A 13009-nucleotide genomic window follows, 5' to 3' on the forward strand; every position below is an offset into this window, starting at 1 on the left:
GCTTCATTAATTTTCCATTTTTTTCGTGCAATTTTGATATCTGATGTGATATTTGATTATTTATAGACCCATCTTCAGTAATATAGATATTGATCTGATATCAGCTAAAAAAAACAAGTATTGGCTTGCATGTAAAATCTCCGATATATGATCCAATACAAGCAGTCATTTAAAAAAGTAATAAGCATGACAGGCTAAAGGCTACAAGGAACCTAGCAGCTACACAACAGCTAAGCACACAATAGCATCCAAGCTCGACATACATAATAGGTGTCCTTCTGTCCGTGTACCACTCCGTACAGTTTTAAAAAGTCATACATTTTACTTTTTGAAACCGATACCGATAATTTCCGATATTACATTTTAAAGCATTTATTGGCCGATAATATCGGCAGTCCGATATTATTGGACATCTCTAATTTATATTTATATCGTATTGGATTAATATTTATAATTGGCCAATAGCGGTATCAAAAGTGAAAAAGGGTAAACTGGGTGTAACACATAGCACACTGACAAAGCTTAACCTATTGTTACTATAACAATCTACAAAGTTAATGTAGGTTGCTTCTCTTTCTCCCCCTCCATTTTTCTGCATTCTTTCGTATCTCAAGTTTTCATTACGTATATGTATTGTTGCATTTAAACAACTGTATTGTTGATAATCTAGATACATTATTGGTATTGTTCATTATCAATAGCGCTATTTCTATTGGTATTTGTATTGATCCATTTGTAGTGTAATAATGCTCATTGTCATTTCTGTATTATATTTTATTTTTCGCTAACTGCTTATTTGCTATTACTTTTACCATCATATTTGTACATGTCGTATTTGCTGATGTTGCTCTATTGTTGTTGTTGTTGTTGTTTGCTGTTGTTGTCTCTCTGTCTAATCCCCCTCTTGTCCCCACAATTTCCCCCTCTGTCTTCTTTTTTTCCTCTTTGTATCCCCTCCTGCTCCGGCCCGGCTGCATTAAATGATAATATAAATACATTTAATAAAAAAATAAAAAATAAAAAAAATAAAAATAAAAAAAAGTGAAAAAGTTGTATCAGGACACCTCAACTTATGACTTTAGTAATAACTATTTATGTGGAAAATAGACATTTTAAATAGGTACAGTGGGATAGTTTCCAACAAATATCGACTTGTACAAAAAAACTTAACCTATTTTCCTCATAAAAAGCGATGTAAATCCATATAAACCGTTATAAATGCTAACACAAATAATTATAATTTTACATGCAGAAAACAATATGAGATACATACAACTTATGAATGAAACATTTACCAGTATTTTATGTAAGGAGAAATTCAAAAGCACAGCCCAATATTTTGGACGGCGTACACTTGACCTGCTCAGGCTCTTTTGGAAGCTTGGGTGACTTCCTCCCGAGGATGGCGCTGAAAAATCGTCCTTTATCCTGTGGGAAACGACAATGGTGACGAAGATGAAGACATCGATCACAAAAAGCAGCTCACCTCAGAGGCGCTCTTCTCGGACAAATTGCTGCCGCTGTCCGACAGGTCACCGCGTAGAGGCGCCTGCTCCTGAAAGACAAAAGGCTACAATTAAAGTTTCAGTAAGTAATAGTGTTACCAGTTGGTGGAAGGAACATTCTAGTGGTGTGGTCACCTCTTCTGCAGTTTTGTTTTTGAACATCTTGTTGAAAAATCCACCCTTTTCCTGGAAGAAGAGCACATAAGTACAAACACCGTTTCCATGAGTTGGAAAATTGTGTTAGATGTAAATATAAACGGAATACAATGATTTGCAAATCCTTTTCAACCCATATTCAATTGAATGCACTACAAAGACAAGATATTTGAGGTTCAAACTCATAAACTTTATTTTTTTTTTGCAAATAATAATTAACTTAGAATTTCATGGCTGCAACACGTGCCAAAGTAGTTGGGAAAGGGCATGTTCACCACTGTGTTACATGGCCTTTCCTTTTAACAATACTCAGTAAACGTTTGGCACTGAGGAGAAACATTTTTTAAGCTTCTCAGGTGGAATTCTTTCCCATTCTTGCTTGATGTACAGCTTAAGTTGTTCAACAGTCGGGGGGTCTCCGTTGTGGTATTTTAGGCTTCATAATGCACCTCAAATTTTCAATGGGAGACAGGTCTGGACTACAGGCAGGCCAGTCTGGTACCCGCACTCTTTTACTATGAAGCCACGTTGATGTAACACGTGACTTGGCATTGTCTTGCTGAAATAAGCAGGGGCGTCCATGGTAACGTTGCTTGAATGGCAACATATGTTGCTCCAAAACCTGTATGTACCTTTCAGCATTAATGGCGCCTTCACAGATGTGTAAGATATCCATGTCTTGGGCACTAATACACCCCCATACCATCACAGATGCTGGCTTTTCAACTTTGCGCCTATAACAATCCAGATGGTTCTTTTCCTCTTTGGTCCGGAGGACACGACCTCCACAGTTTCCAAAAACAATTTGAAATGTGGACTCATCAGACCACAGAACACTTTTCCACTTAGTATCAGTCTATTTTAGATGAGCTCAGGCCCAGCGAAGCCAACGGCGTTTCTGGGTGTTGTTGATAAACGGTTTTTGCCTTGCATAGGAGAGTTTTAACTTGCACCTAAAGATGTAGCGACCAACTGTAGTTACTGACAGTGGGTTTCTGAAGTGTTCCTGAGCCCATGTGGTGATATCCTTTACACACTGATGTCGCTTGTTGATGCAGTACAGCCTGAGGGATCGAAGGTCACAGGTTTAGCTGCTTACGTGCAGTGATTGCTCCAGATTCTCTGAACCCTTTGATGATATTACGGACCGTGGATGGTGAAATCAACCTAAATTCCTTACAATAGCTGGTTGAGAAAGGTTTTTCTTAAACTGTTCAACAATTTTCTCACGCATTTGTTGACAACGTTGTGACCCTTGCCCCATCCTTGTTTGTGAATGACTGAGCATTTCATGGAATCTACTTTTATACCCAATCATGGCACCCACCTGTTCCCAATTTGCCTGTTCACCTGTGGGATGTTCCAAATAAGTGTTTGATGAGCATTCCTCAACTTTATCAGTATTTATCGCCACCTTTCCCAACTTCTTTGTCTTGTGTTGCTAGCATCAAATTCTAAAGTTAATGATTATTTGCAAAAAAAAAAAAAGTATCAGTTTGAACATCAAATATGTTGTCTTTGTAGCAAATTCAACTGATTATGGGTTGACAATGATTTGCAAATCATTGTATTCCGTTTATATTTACATCTAACACAATTTCCCAACTCATATGGAAACGGGGTTTGTACGATCATCAATGGTGGGCTCTAAAATGAAAAACGGCCATCGCTTACCTTGTCAGGGTTCTCATTGCGACTGTCACTGCTGGATAACGACTCAGAATCAACACTCGAACTCTCCTGGAATGTCGAAAGGAAGGTTTGTTAATGACAATAGGCAACAAGAGTTTGTTTTCCAGTCAGTTGAATTTTGAACAAAACTCAGACTGGCTGGAGTTTCATCGAATGCTTTGATAGATTTTTTAAAGGAAGCTCGAGAAGAAACCTCCTTTTTCCTTCATTGTGACAACATCTTAATATATATACAGTATATAAATATTGTTCATCATTCTGACAACAGATTTAAACCAGCTTTGATGACTTTCACAGTACATATTGTTCCTTATAAATAATCACTAAACCTTATGGGCTCATTTTCAACATTTTAACAAACTGCTGATGCTGCTTGTTTGAAACGTGCTAAAAATAAAGTTGAGTGACAAAAACACCAACATGTAATTGTTCCGACGTTTTCTCATCTTCTTCAGACTCGCTGTCCCCTAGCCGAACCTGGCAACAGAAAAAAAACCCACAATGAACAAAAGAAGTTCTGAAACCGATCATAAGCAGAAGAGCAGTTACCGTCAAAGCTGGAGGTTTCTTGAACATTCTAACTAGACGCTCACCAAAATCCTGCAAAATATTGGACACTTTATTAGGAACACCGGCACATTGAAACAATTTGTAATAATTGTAATAATTACAACACACAATTCTGCTTTTAAAAAGGTCATATTTTTATGATTTACAAACAATAATGTCACAAACAATATTTGTATTATTTCTTTATTTAATAATAATTTACTATGTATTTTACCCATGGCAAGCTAAAGTTATTATAAAAAATAAAGAAAAAAACAGTAAAGATATTTTGATTTTATCTTTTTGAATTTATTTTTTGTCCTGTCCAGCTACTCAGGCAACTCATATTGTTGATGTAGATGCCCATATCTGCTGTACAGATTTACTTTACAAAAGATACTTCTCTTGTCGCTCTATTTGTATTTGACTTTATCAAATGCCATCCATCCATTTTCTACCGCTTATTCCCTTTGGGGTCGCTAGGGGCGCTGGAGCCTATCTCAGCTACAATCGGGCGGAAGGCGGGGTTTAAATTGATTTATTTAATGTTTGGCGCAGCTGGACCGGCGCAAAAGGGGATATAAAGAAGAAAAAAGGAAGATAGAGGGGAAAATTGCGGGGACAAGAGGGGGTTAGGACAGAAGGAAGACAAGCACAACATCAGCAAATAGATACAAAAAATGATAGCAAAGAAACAGTTAGTGAAGTAGATAGTAATAACACAGAAATGACAATGAACATTATTGCACTATAGATGGAACAATAAAAATATCAATAGAAATAGCACTATTGATAATGAATAATAATAATTACCTCAATAATGAACTATACAATTGTTGCAAATGCAACAATACATATATGTAATTTACACTTGAATTACAAAAGAAAGCAGATAAATGGAGGGGAAGAAAGAGAGGCAAACTATATTAACCTTGGATTGTTATAGTAAAATAGATTAAGCTTTATCAGTGTGCCGTGTTTTACGCAATTTCCCCTGAGGGTAACAACGGTAATATGTTTGATTAAACGTGATTCTATGCATGAGTGTATGTATGCATATGTGCTTGTATATGTACAGTATGTGTATATTTATGCTTGTACAGTGAATGCGCGTGTGGATATCATACTTGCCAACCCTTCCGGATTTTCCGGGAGACTCTCGAAATTCAGCGCCTCTCCCGAAAACCTCCCGGGACAAATTTTCTCCCGAAAATCTCCCGAAATTCAGGCGGACCTGAGTGAAGTGTCGACAGCCTGTTTTCACGTCCGCTTTCCCACAATATAAACAGCGTGCCTGCCCAATCACGTTATAACTGTAGAATGATCGAGGGCGAGTTCTTGGTTTCTTATGTGGGTTTATTGTTAGGCAGTTTCATTAACGTCCTCGCAGCGTGGCAACGACACACAACTACAGCAGTCATGTTTTCGTCTACCGTAAAGCAGTTCATCTTCCGTAAACAGCAATGTTGTGACACTCTTAAACAGGACAATACTGCCATCTACTGTACATGCATATGTGACATTAACATCTACGGCTTTTAGAGAGTGCAGTGCACAACTGCGCACACAACAAGGAGACGAAGCAGAATGCATCATCAGAGAGGGTGTTCAGCATGGTTAGAAAAATAGTGACAGAGAATAGAACAAGGATGGACAATTCAACCCTTAACTCAACAATGAGTAGATGAGTGTTATGTGTGTGTATATGTGTAAATAAATGAACACTGAAATTCAAGTATTTCTCTTATTTATATATATATATATATATATATATATATAGCTAGAATTCACTGAAAGTCAAGTATTTCTTATATATATATATATATATATATATATATATATATATATATATATATATATATATATATATATATGAAATACTTGACTTGGTGAATTCTAGCTGTAAATATACTCCGCCCTCTTAACCACGCCCCCAACGCCCCCCCCAACCTCCCGAAATCAGAGGTCTCAAGGTTGGCAAGTATGGTGGATATACAGTATGTACCATGTGTAAGTCTGTACTGTATTTATTTATGTATGTGTGAGCGTATGTACCTATGTATGTGCGTTAGTACCTCTGTGTGTGCTTATGTATGTATGAATTAATTGACATATGTGTGTATATATATATGTATGAAAAATTGTGTGTATGTGCGTATGTACGATATAATTGTCTCCCAGTATGTGCGGGAGCCAAAGTACAGCCCCAGCCACCCAGAGAGCCCAACCCAAAACAGCAGGTGCGGTACCCAAGGAACAAGGGACCACCGGCCCCACACAGGCAGGCCTGCCAACGACAGGACCCCCAGAACCGGGCCCACCGTGCCGCCTGGCAGGCCAGCGGTAGGCACTAAATGGACGCGCCTGGCAGAGGACAAGGCACAGGATAAGCAGGAGACCATACCCAATGCGGGTAGAAAGACAGGACACCCCGCCCCAGAGATTATTATTTTAAAATTGTATTATATTTAGTTATGGCTGGTCCAGTGTAGTCTGCGCCCAAAGTAAGCTGGGATAGGCTCCAGCTTACCCACGACACTAAATAGGATAAGCATGATAGAAAGTGGGTAGATGGATACATTTAATTACATTAAATCATAATAAATTGTATTAGATTTATTATTATTTTTAAATAATATATTTTATCATATTATAATTAGTCCAGGTACAATCGATTAAATCGCATTACAACATTGTATCTTATAACAAATAGTAAATTCAATTAATCAAACTTAACTCATTTTAAAACTACATTAAATTGAAATCAATTGAATTCCATTTAAATCAAATTCAATGTATTAAAGATAAGATGCAGTTTCATTTCTTACTTGTTTAGCTTCTGAACTTGTTTCTTGTTTGGCTTTATCAGCAGACTGTTTCTTCTCTGATGTTGCTTCATCTTTATTGGGGTCAGGAACCACCTCTCCTCCTCCTCCTCCTCCTCCCTCTCCTCCTTCGCCAGCCTTTTCGATAAAGACCGCAGTCGTTGGATTAATTCAGGACACATAAGTGAATATGATGACATCATTAAAAGGGAAACTGCACTTTTTGGGAGAATTGTGTCTATTGTTCACAGTCCTTATGAGAGACAAGAACACGTTTTTGTTATTCTAAAGATGAAAAAAACGCTCTTAAGATCCAGCTAGCAATGCAGCAAATTAGAGCAATCCATTTTGTCCCTAAATCACTCTAAAATGTAGGCTGACCATATTCTGAAATCCCAAAAAGAGGACACATATATGTGTGCCAAGGCGGGCAGCACGCCAAGGCCAGACTAGGTGAACATTTGCCAATGATACTCGAACTTGCTTTATAAATAATATATTTATTTAAATAAAGCATTTTTTCTCCTCTGTTGACAGCAGTGTTAGCGCTAGGAATTTTCAAAATGCGGTCCCACAGTAAATTTTTGAGGTCCCACTTTTTTGTAAGCATTTTGAAAAAAAAAGATAAACGTATGCATTATCCTGTTATATCTCACATTCTATATTGTGTTTTGGAAAAAGGTTGTCATAAACATTACTTAATTCATTAAAAAAAATAATTAAAAAAATAACAAATGTGTATGCATATGTAAATGTATCAGTTATAAACATTCATTCACTTTCTTCTTTCCTTCATGGATCTAAACTTTACCACTGCTGGTAGTTGTTTCTATGTTTTTATTTAATAAGTTGTAGGTGTATTTATTTCAGTATAAAAGTGTAAAAAGTGTTTTGCTTTGGTCATGAAATGATGATAATGGTGTGCCAGGGCATACATACATTTTATATTTAACGCTTAAATCTCTGGAGTCTACATCAACTTCAGATCTAGTCCTCATTTCAAAATGTTTTAGTTTTTTTTATGTTGTTTTTTTTCCGCACTTTTTTGTCAAACAAAACTATGTTTTTGATGGCAAACACACACAATATGCAAAATCTTCCACCAAAAATTTTTTTCAAAGTGGAATATTTGATGTGAAGTAATGGGAACCTTGGATAGGTCAATAATTCATAATAACATTGATTTTGATTCAATATTATGTTTTGAGCAATGACAGTTTGAAAGAAAAAAAACAACAGCTTTGTTTTATTAGTCAACATTGCAACTTTTTCCAAATTACATTTCACCTTTAAGCTTTTTTTATTTCACTTTTATTATGTTTTTGTTTATTTTAATAGTATTTTTAGAATGTGCCGTGGGCCTTTAAAACATTAGCTGTGGGCCGCAAATGGCCTCCGGGGCACACTTTTGACACCCCTGCTATAGATAATAAAAAATTAAATCTGATAAATCTATGGATAAAAAGCAGAGCCTGGCGACGCATGCGCGTTTATCATAACTCTCTCGCTCTCTCTGTCTCTGCCCCTCCCTCACGAATGCTGCTGAGCACACCTTCACAATTTGTTTTGTTTTTAACCCCTTCTGAACCCTGAACGTACATTGAAAATACATGCAACCCTAACTCAAAATGCCGGACATTTGAGGCATTTAAGAAACTCCGCCCGGACAGCAAAAGAGGACATGTCCGGGGAAAAGAGGACATATGGTCAGTCTACTAAAATGCATCCAAAAACCGCTAACTACTTAATTTGCAACATTGTTATTGGAAGAGCAAACACTAAGGTACTGTTTTTCTAGTGCAGTAACACATTGCATTGTGCCGGCATGCTACGGCATTATCCGTAAGCTACATTCTGCACCAACAGCTGAATGGCTTTTGAGTTTGTAATGCACAACACAATGTGATAGGACTCCAATCTGTGCTGACTGAAAAAACACGGCCAATCATAATACAGTATCTGCACTGCAAAAAGTCAGTGTTCAAAAACAAGAAAAAAAATAATAAAAAATTAGGGGTATTTTATTTGAACTTAGCAAAATTATCTGCCAATAGAACAAGAAAATTTGGCTTGTCAAGACTTTCCAAAACAAGTAAAATTAGCTAACTTTAATGAACCCAAAAATACCTTAAAATAAGTATATTCTCACTAATAACAAGTGCACTTTTCTTGGCAGAAAAAAAAAAAAGAGACCTTTTTGCTCAATATGTTGAAAAATATTCTTAAACGAAGTAAATGCTCGTGCCATTATCTTGACATAATGATATGCGCTCGGCATTACATTTCTTGAAACCAGCAAACTTATACTAAAAACTAATTTATTGTTCTTAATGGAAAGGCAACAAGACAACCGCTTGTTACTCTCGGGGTCTCCAAGCCGCTCAGGCAAATCATATGGTCTAAAGATGCATTTTTCCATCGATAACATGACATCATCGTGCCAAGTGCGTGCTCTTTCAGTCAATTAGTGCGCATATAAACGGCCCGGCCCCCGGTCAAAAATTTTTAAATTGTAATCTTGAAGAATTCATCTGAATGTGCATGAACTATTTCTGTTCAAAATTGTTAGAAATGTCACATGTTAAATGTTTCAATATTAACTGTCAGTTTACTGTACTGTGCCAACTGTACTACTATATGAGTATGTATTTTCTATTGTTTCATTGAAAATAAAACAGCAAAGACCATTTGGCTGTCATCTGTTTTAATTATGAGACAAAATTGTGTAAAAGTCATGATTTTTTTTTTATCATGCTTGAAATAAGAAATGATTACTTTAAAAAAGTAGTTTTATACTTGTGAGTGTTGATGACACAGCTTTGTAACAGTTGATATTCTAGTTTCAAGCATGTTTTACTCAATATAGGTCATAAAATCTCAGCAACAAGCTGTAATATCTTACTGAGATCATTTAGGACCAAAACCCTTAAAACAAGTAAAACACTAACATAAAATCTGCTTAGTGAGAAGAATTATCTTATCAGACAGAAAATAAGCAAATATCACTCTTATTTGAGATATTTAATCTTACTTAGATTTCAGTTTTTGCAGTGTGTAAAGTATTAGCCCACATTTCTTGTTTTGTTTGTACGCAGCTAGCTCGACGGTGTATGTAGTTGTACTAACAAGCATGACGTGCTGCATGTATCATGATCAATATTATAGTGATTCACTCGATGAACAATTGTACGTTTGGTCCAGCTGGCTGGGGACGTTTTTTTCCAGTTGATTTTGGGTACAGTAGGTGGAAAAAAAGTAAACCATAGCAGGGTTTGTGAGCAAAATCAGTTTGTCTTTTGTTGTGTTGCAGTTTCTTTGAGCAGTGTCTTCCTCACCAGATACAAAAAGCTTCCATTGATAGAAAACATTTTGTGCCTCTCAGTGCAGCAGAAGCAAAGTTTTGTCCACATACTGTAGCTTCGCAAGTAGAGATGTCCGATAATTTTGGACTGCCGATATTATCAGCCGATAAATGCTTTAAAATGTAATATCGGAAATTATCGGTATCGGTTTCAAAAAGTAAAATTTATGACTTTTTAAAACGTCGCTGTACAGAGTGGTACACGGACGTAGGGAGAAGTACAGAGCGCCAATAAACCTTAAAGGCACTGCCTTTGCATGCCGGCCCAATCACATAATATATACGGCTTTTCACACACACAAGTAATTGCAAGGCATACTTGTTCAACAGCCATACAGGTCACACTGAGGGTGGCCGTATAAACAACTTTAACACTGTTACAAATATGCGCCACACTGTGAACCCACACCAAACAAGAATGACAAACACATTTCGGGAGAACATCCGCACCGTAACACAACATAAACACAACAGAACAAATACCCAGAACCCCTTGCAGCACTAACTCTTCCGGGACGCTACTATATACACCCCAAAAGCCATTATCGGATACCTCTATTCGCAAGCTTTACATTTATGCCACCATCGTGCTCACTCAGCTTCTATAACCGGCAGTTTGTCGTACGTATATTCAGCTTCAAAAAGATAAAAGATTGTGAATCCTCATTTGTCCAAAAAATTAGCAAACATATTACCTATTGTTATGAATGTGCCTGTTACTACATAAATATATATATATATATATATATATATATATATATATATATATATATATATATATATATGTTCACTCTTTGTTTCATTACAGCTATTTGCTAAAATTTTAAAAAGTACATTTTATTTCTCATTAACAAACACTCAGCACCCCATCTTCACAGAAAAAAACAGTAATGTAGACATTTTTTAAAAACAAAAAAAACTCAAAAATCACATGCACATAAGTATTCAAACTCTTTGCTCAATACTTTGTTGACGCACCTTTGGCAACAATTGCGGCCTCAAGTCACACCTATATTTGGCTAGTTTCGGCCATTCCTCCTTGCAGCAGGTTGGATAGGAAGTATTGGTTTTCATCCAGGATGTCTCTGTACATTGCTGCATTCATTTTTCCCTCTATACTGACTAGTCTCCCAGATCCTGCAGCTGAAAACCATCCCCACAGCATGATGCTGCCAGCACCATACTTCATTGTAGGGATGGTATTGGCCTGGTGATGAGCGGTGCCTGGTTTCATCCAAACATGATGCCTGTCATTCACACCAAAGAGTTCAAGCTTTGTCTCGTCAGATCAGATAATTTCTCATGGTCTGAGAGTCTTTCAGTGCATTTTGGCAAACTTTTAAATAAAAAATGGCTTCCCTCTGGCCACTCTACCATAAAGGCCTGATTGGTGGTTTGCTGCAGAGATGGTTGTCCTTCTCCTCTCTCAAGAGAGGAATGCTGTATCTCTGACAGAGTGACCATCGGGTTCTTGGTCACCTCCCTGACTAGACTAACATGAATGCAGAGACATCCTGGATGAAAACCAACACTGATGGAGCTTGAGAAATGCTACAAAGAAGAATGGGCAAAATGGCCAAAAAAGATTGGTGTACTAAGTTTGTGGCCTCGTATTCAAAAAGACTTGAGGCTGTAATTGCTACCAAAAGGTGCATCAACAAAGTATTGAATACTTTCCATACCCACTGCACTGCAAAAACTGAAATCTAAGTAAGATGAAATATCTCAAATAAGGGTGATATTTGCTTATTTTCTGTCTGATAAGATAATTCTTCTCACTAAGCAAATTTTATGTTAGAGTGTTTTACTTGTTTTAAGGGTTTTGGTCCTAAATGATCTCAGTAAGATATTACAGCTTGTTGCTGAGATTGTATGACCTCTATTGAGTAAAACATGCTTGAGACTAGAATATCAACTGTTGCAAAGCTGTGTCATCAACACTCAAGTATAAAACTGCTTTTTAATGTAAGAATTTCTTATTTCAAGCATGAAATAAAAAATCATGACCTTGACACAATTATGTCTCATAATTAAAACAGATGACAGCCAGATGGACTTTGCTGTTTTATTTTAAATGAAACAATAGAAAAGACGTACTCATAAAGTAGTACAGTTGGCACAGTACAGCAAACTGACAGTTAATATTTAAACATTTAACATGTGACATTTCTAACAATTTTGAACAGAAATAGTTCATGCACATTCAGATAAATTCTTGAAAAATTACGGTAGCCGGGCTGTAAATATATATATATATATATATATATATATATATATATATATATATATATATATATATATATATATATATATATATATATATCCATCCATCCATCCATCCATCTTCTTCCGCTTATCCGAGGTCGGGTCGCGGGGGCAGCAGCCTAAGCAGGGAAGCCCAGACTTCCCTCTCCCCAGCCACTTCGTCCAGCTCTTCCTGTGGGACCCCGAGGCGTTCCCAGGCCAGCCGGGAGACATAGTCTTCCCAACGTGTCCTGGGTCTTCCCCGCGGCCTCCATATATATATATATATATATATATATATATTCCTTGCGCACTAATTGACTGAAAGAGCATGCACTTGGCGCGATGATGTCATGTTATCGATGGGAAAATGCAAGAAATGTAATGCCAAGCGCATATCATTATGTCAAGATAATGGCACTAGCATTTACTTAATTTAAGAATATTTTTCAACATATTGAGAAAAAATGTCTCATATTTGTTTTTTCTATCAAGAAAAGTGCACTTGTTATTAGTGAGAAAATACTTATTTTAAGGTATTTTTGGGTTCATTGAGTTAAGCTAATTTTACTTGTTTTGGAAAGTCTTGACAAGCCACATTTTCTTGTTCTATTGGCAGATAATTTTGCTTAGTTAAAAAAAAATACCCCTAAACTTTGTATTTTTTTTCTTGTTTT

General features: G+C 36.6%; 1 protein-coding gene across 6 annotated transcripts in view; it reads right to left on the reverse strand.

The window, feature by feature from the left end:
* The window catches only part of LOC133618522 (uncharacterized), a 59317-nt gene that overhangs the window by 29342 nt on the left and 16966 nt on the right, over positions 1-13009 (reverse strand). For all 6 annotated transcript variants that reach the window (XM_072915226.1, XM_072915225.1, XM_061978969.2 and 3 more), the window contains 7 exons: positions 6731-6865; positions 3903-3953; positions 3774-3830; positions 3336-3401; positions 1641-1691; positions 1487-1555; positions 1360-1428 (listed from right to left, as the gene is read on the reverse strand). In XM_072915226.1, coding sequence (XP_072771327.1) covers positions 1360-1428; positions 1487-1555; positions 1641-1691; positions 3336-3401; positions 3774-3830; positions 3903-3953; positions 6731-6865 — 498 coding nt within the window. The remainder of the gene's footprint in view (positions 1-1359; positions 1429-1486; positions 1556-1640; positions 1692-3335; positions 3402-3773; positions 3831-3902; positions 3954-6730; positions 6866-13009) is intronic.

This window comes from Nerophis lumbriciformis, linkage group LG19 (genome assembly GCF_033978685.3).
Source record: "Nerophis lumbriciformis linkage group LG19, RoL_Nlum_v2.1, whole genome shotgun sequence".
Lineage (NCBI taxonomy): Eukaryota > Metazoa > Chordata > Actinopteri > Syngnathiformes > Syngnathidae > Nerophis > Nerophis lumbriciformis.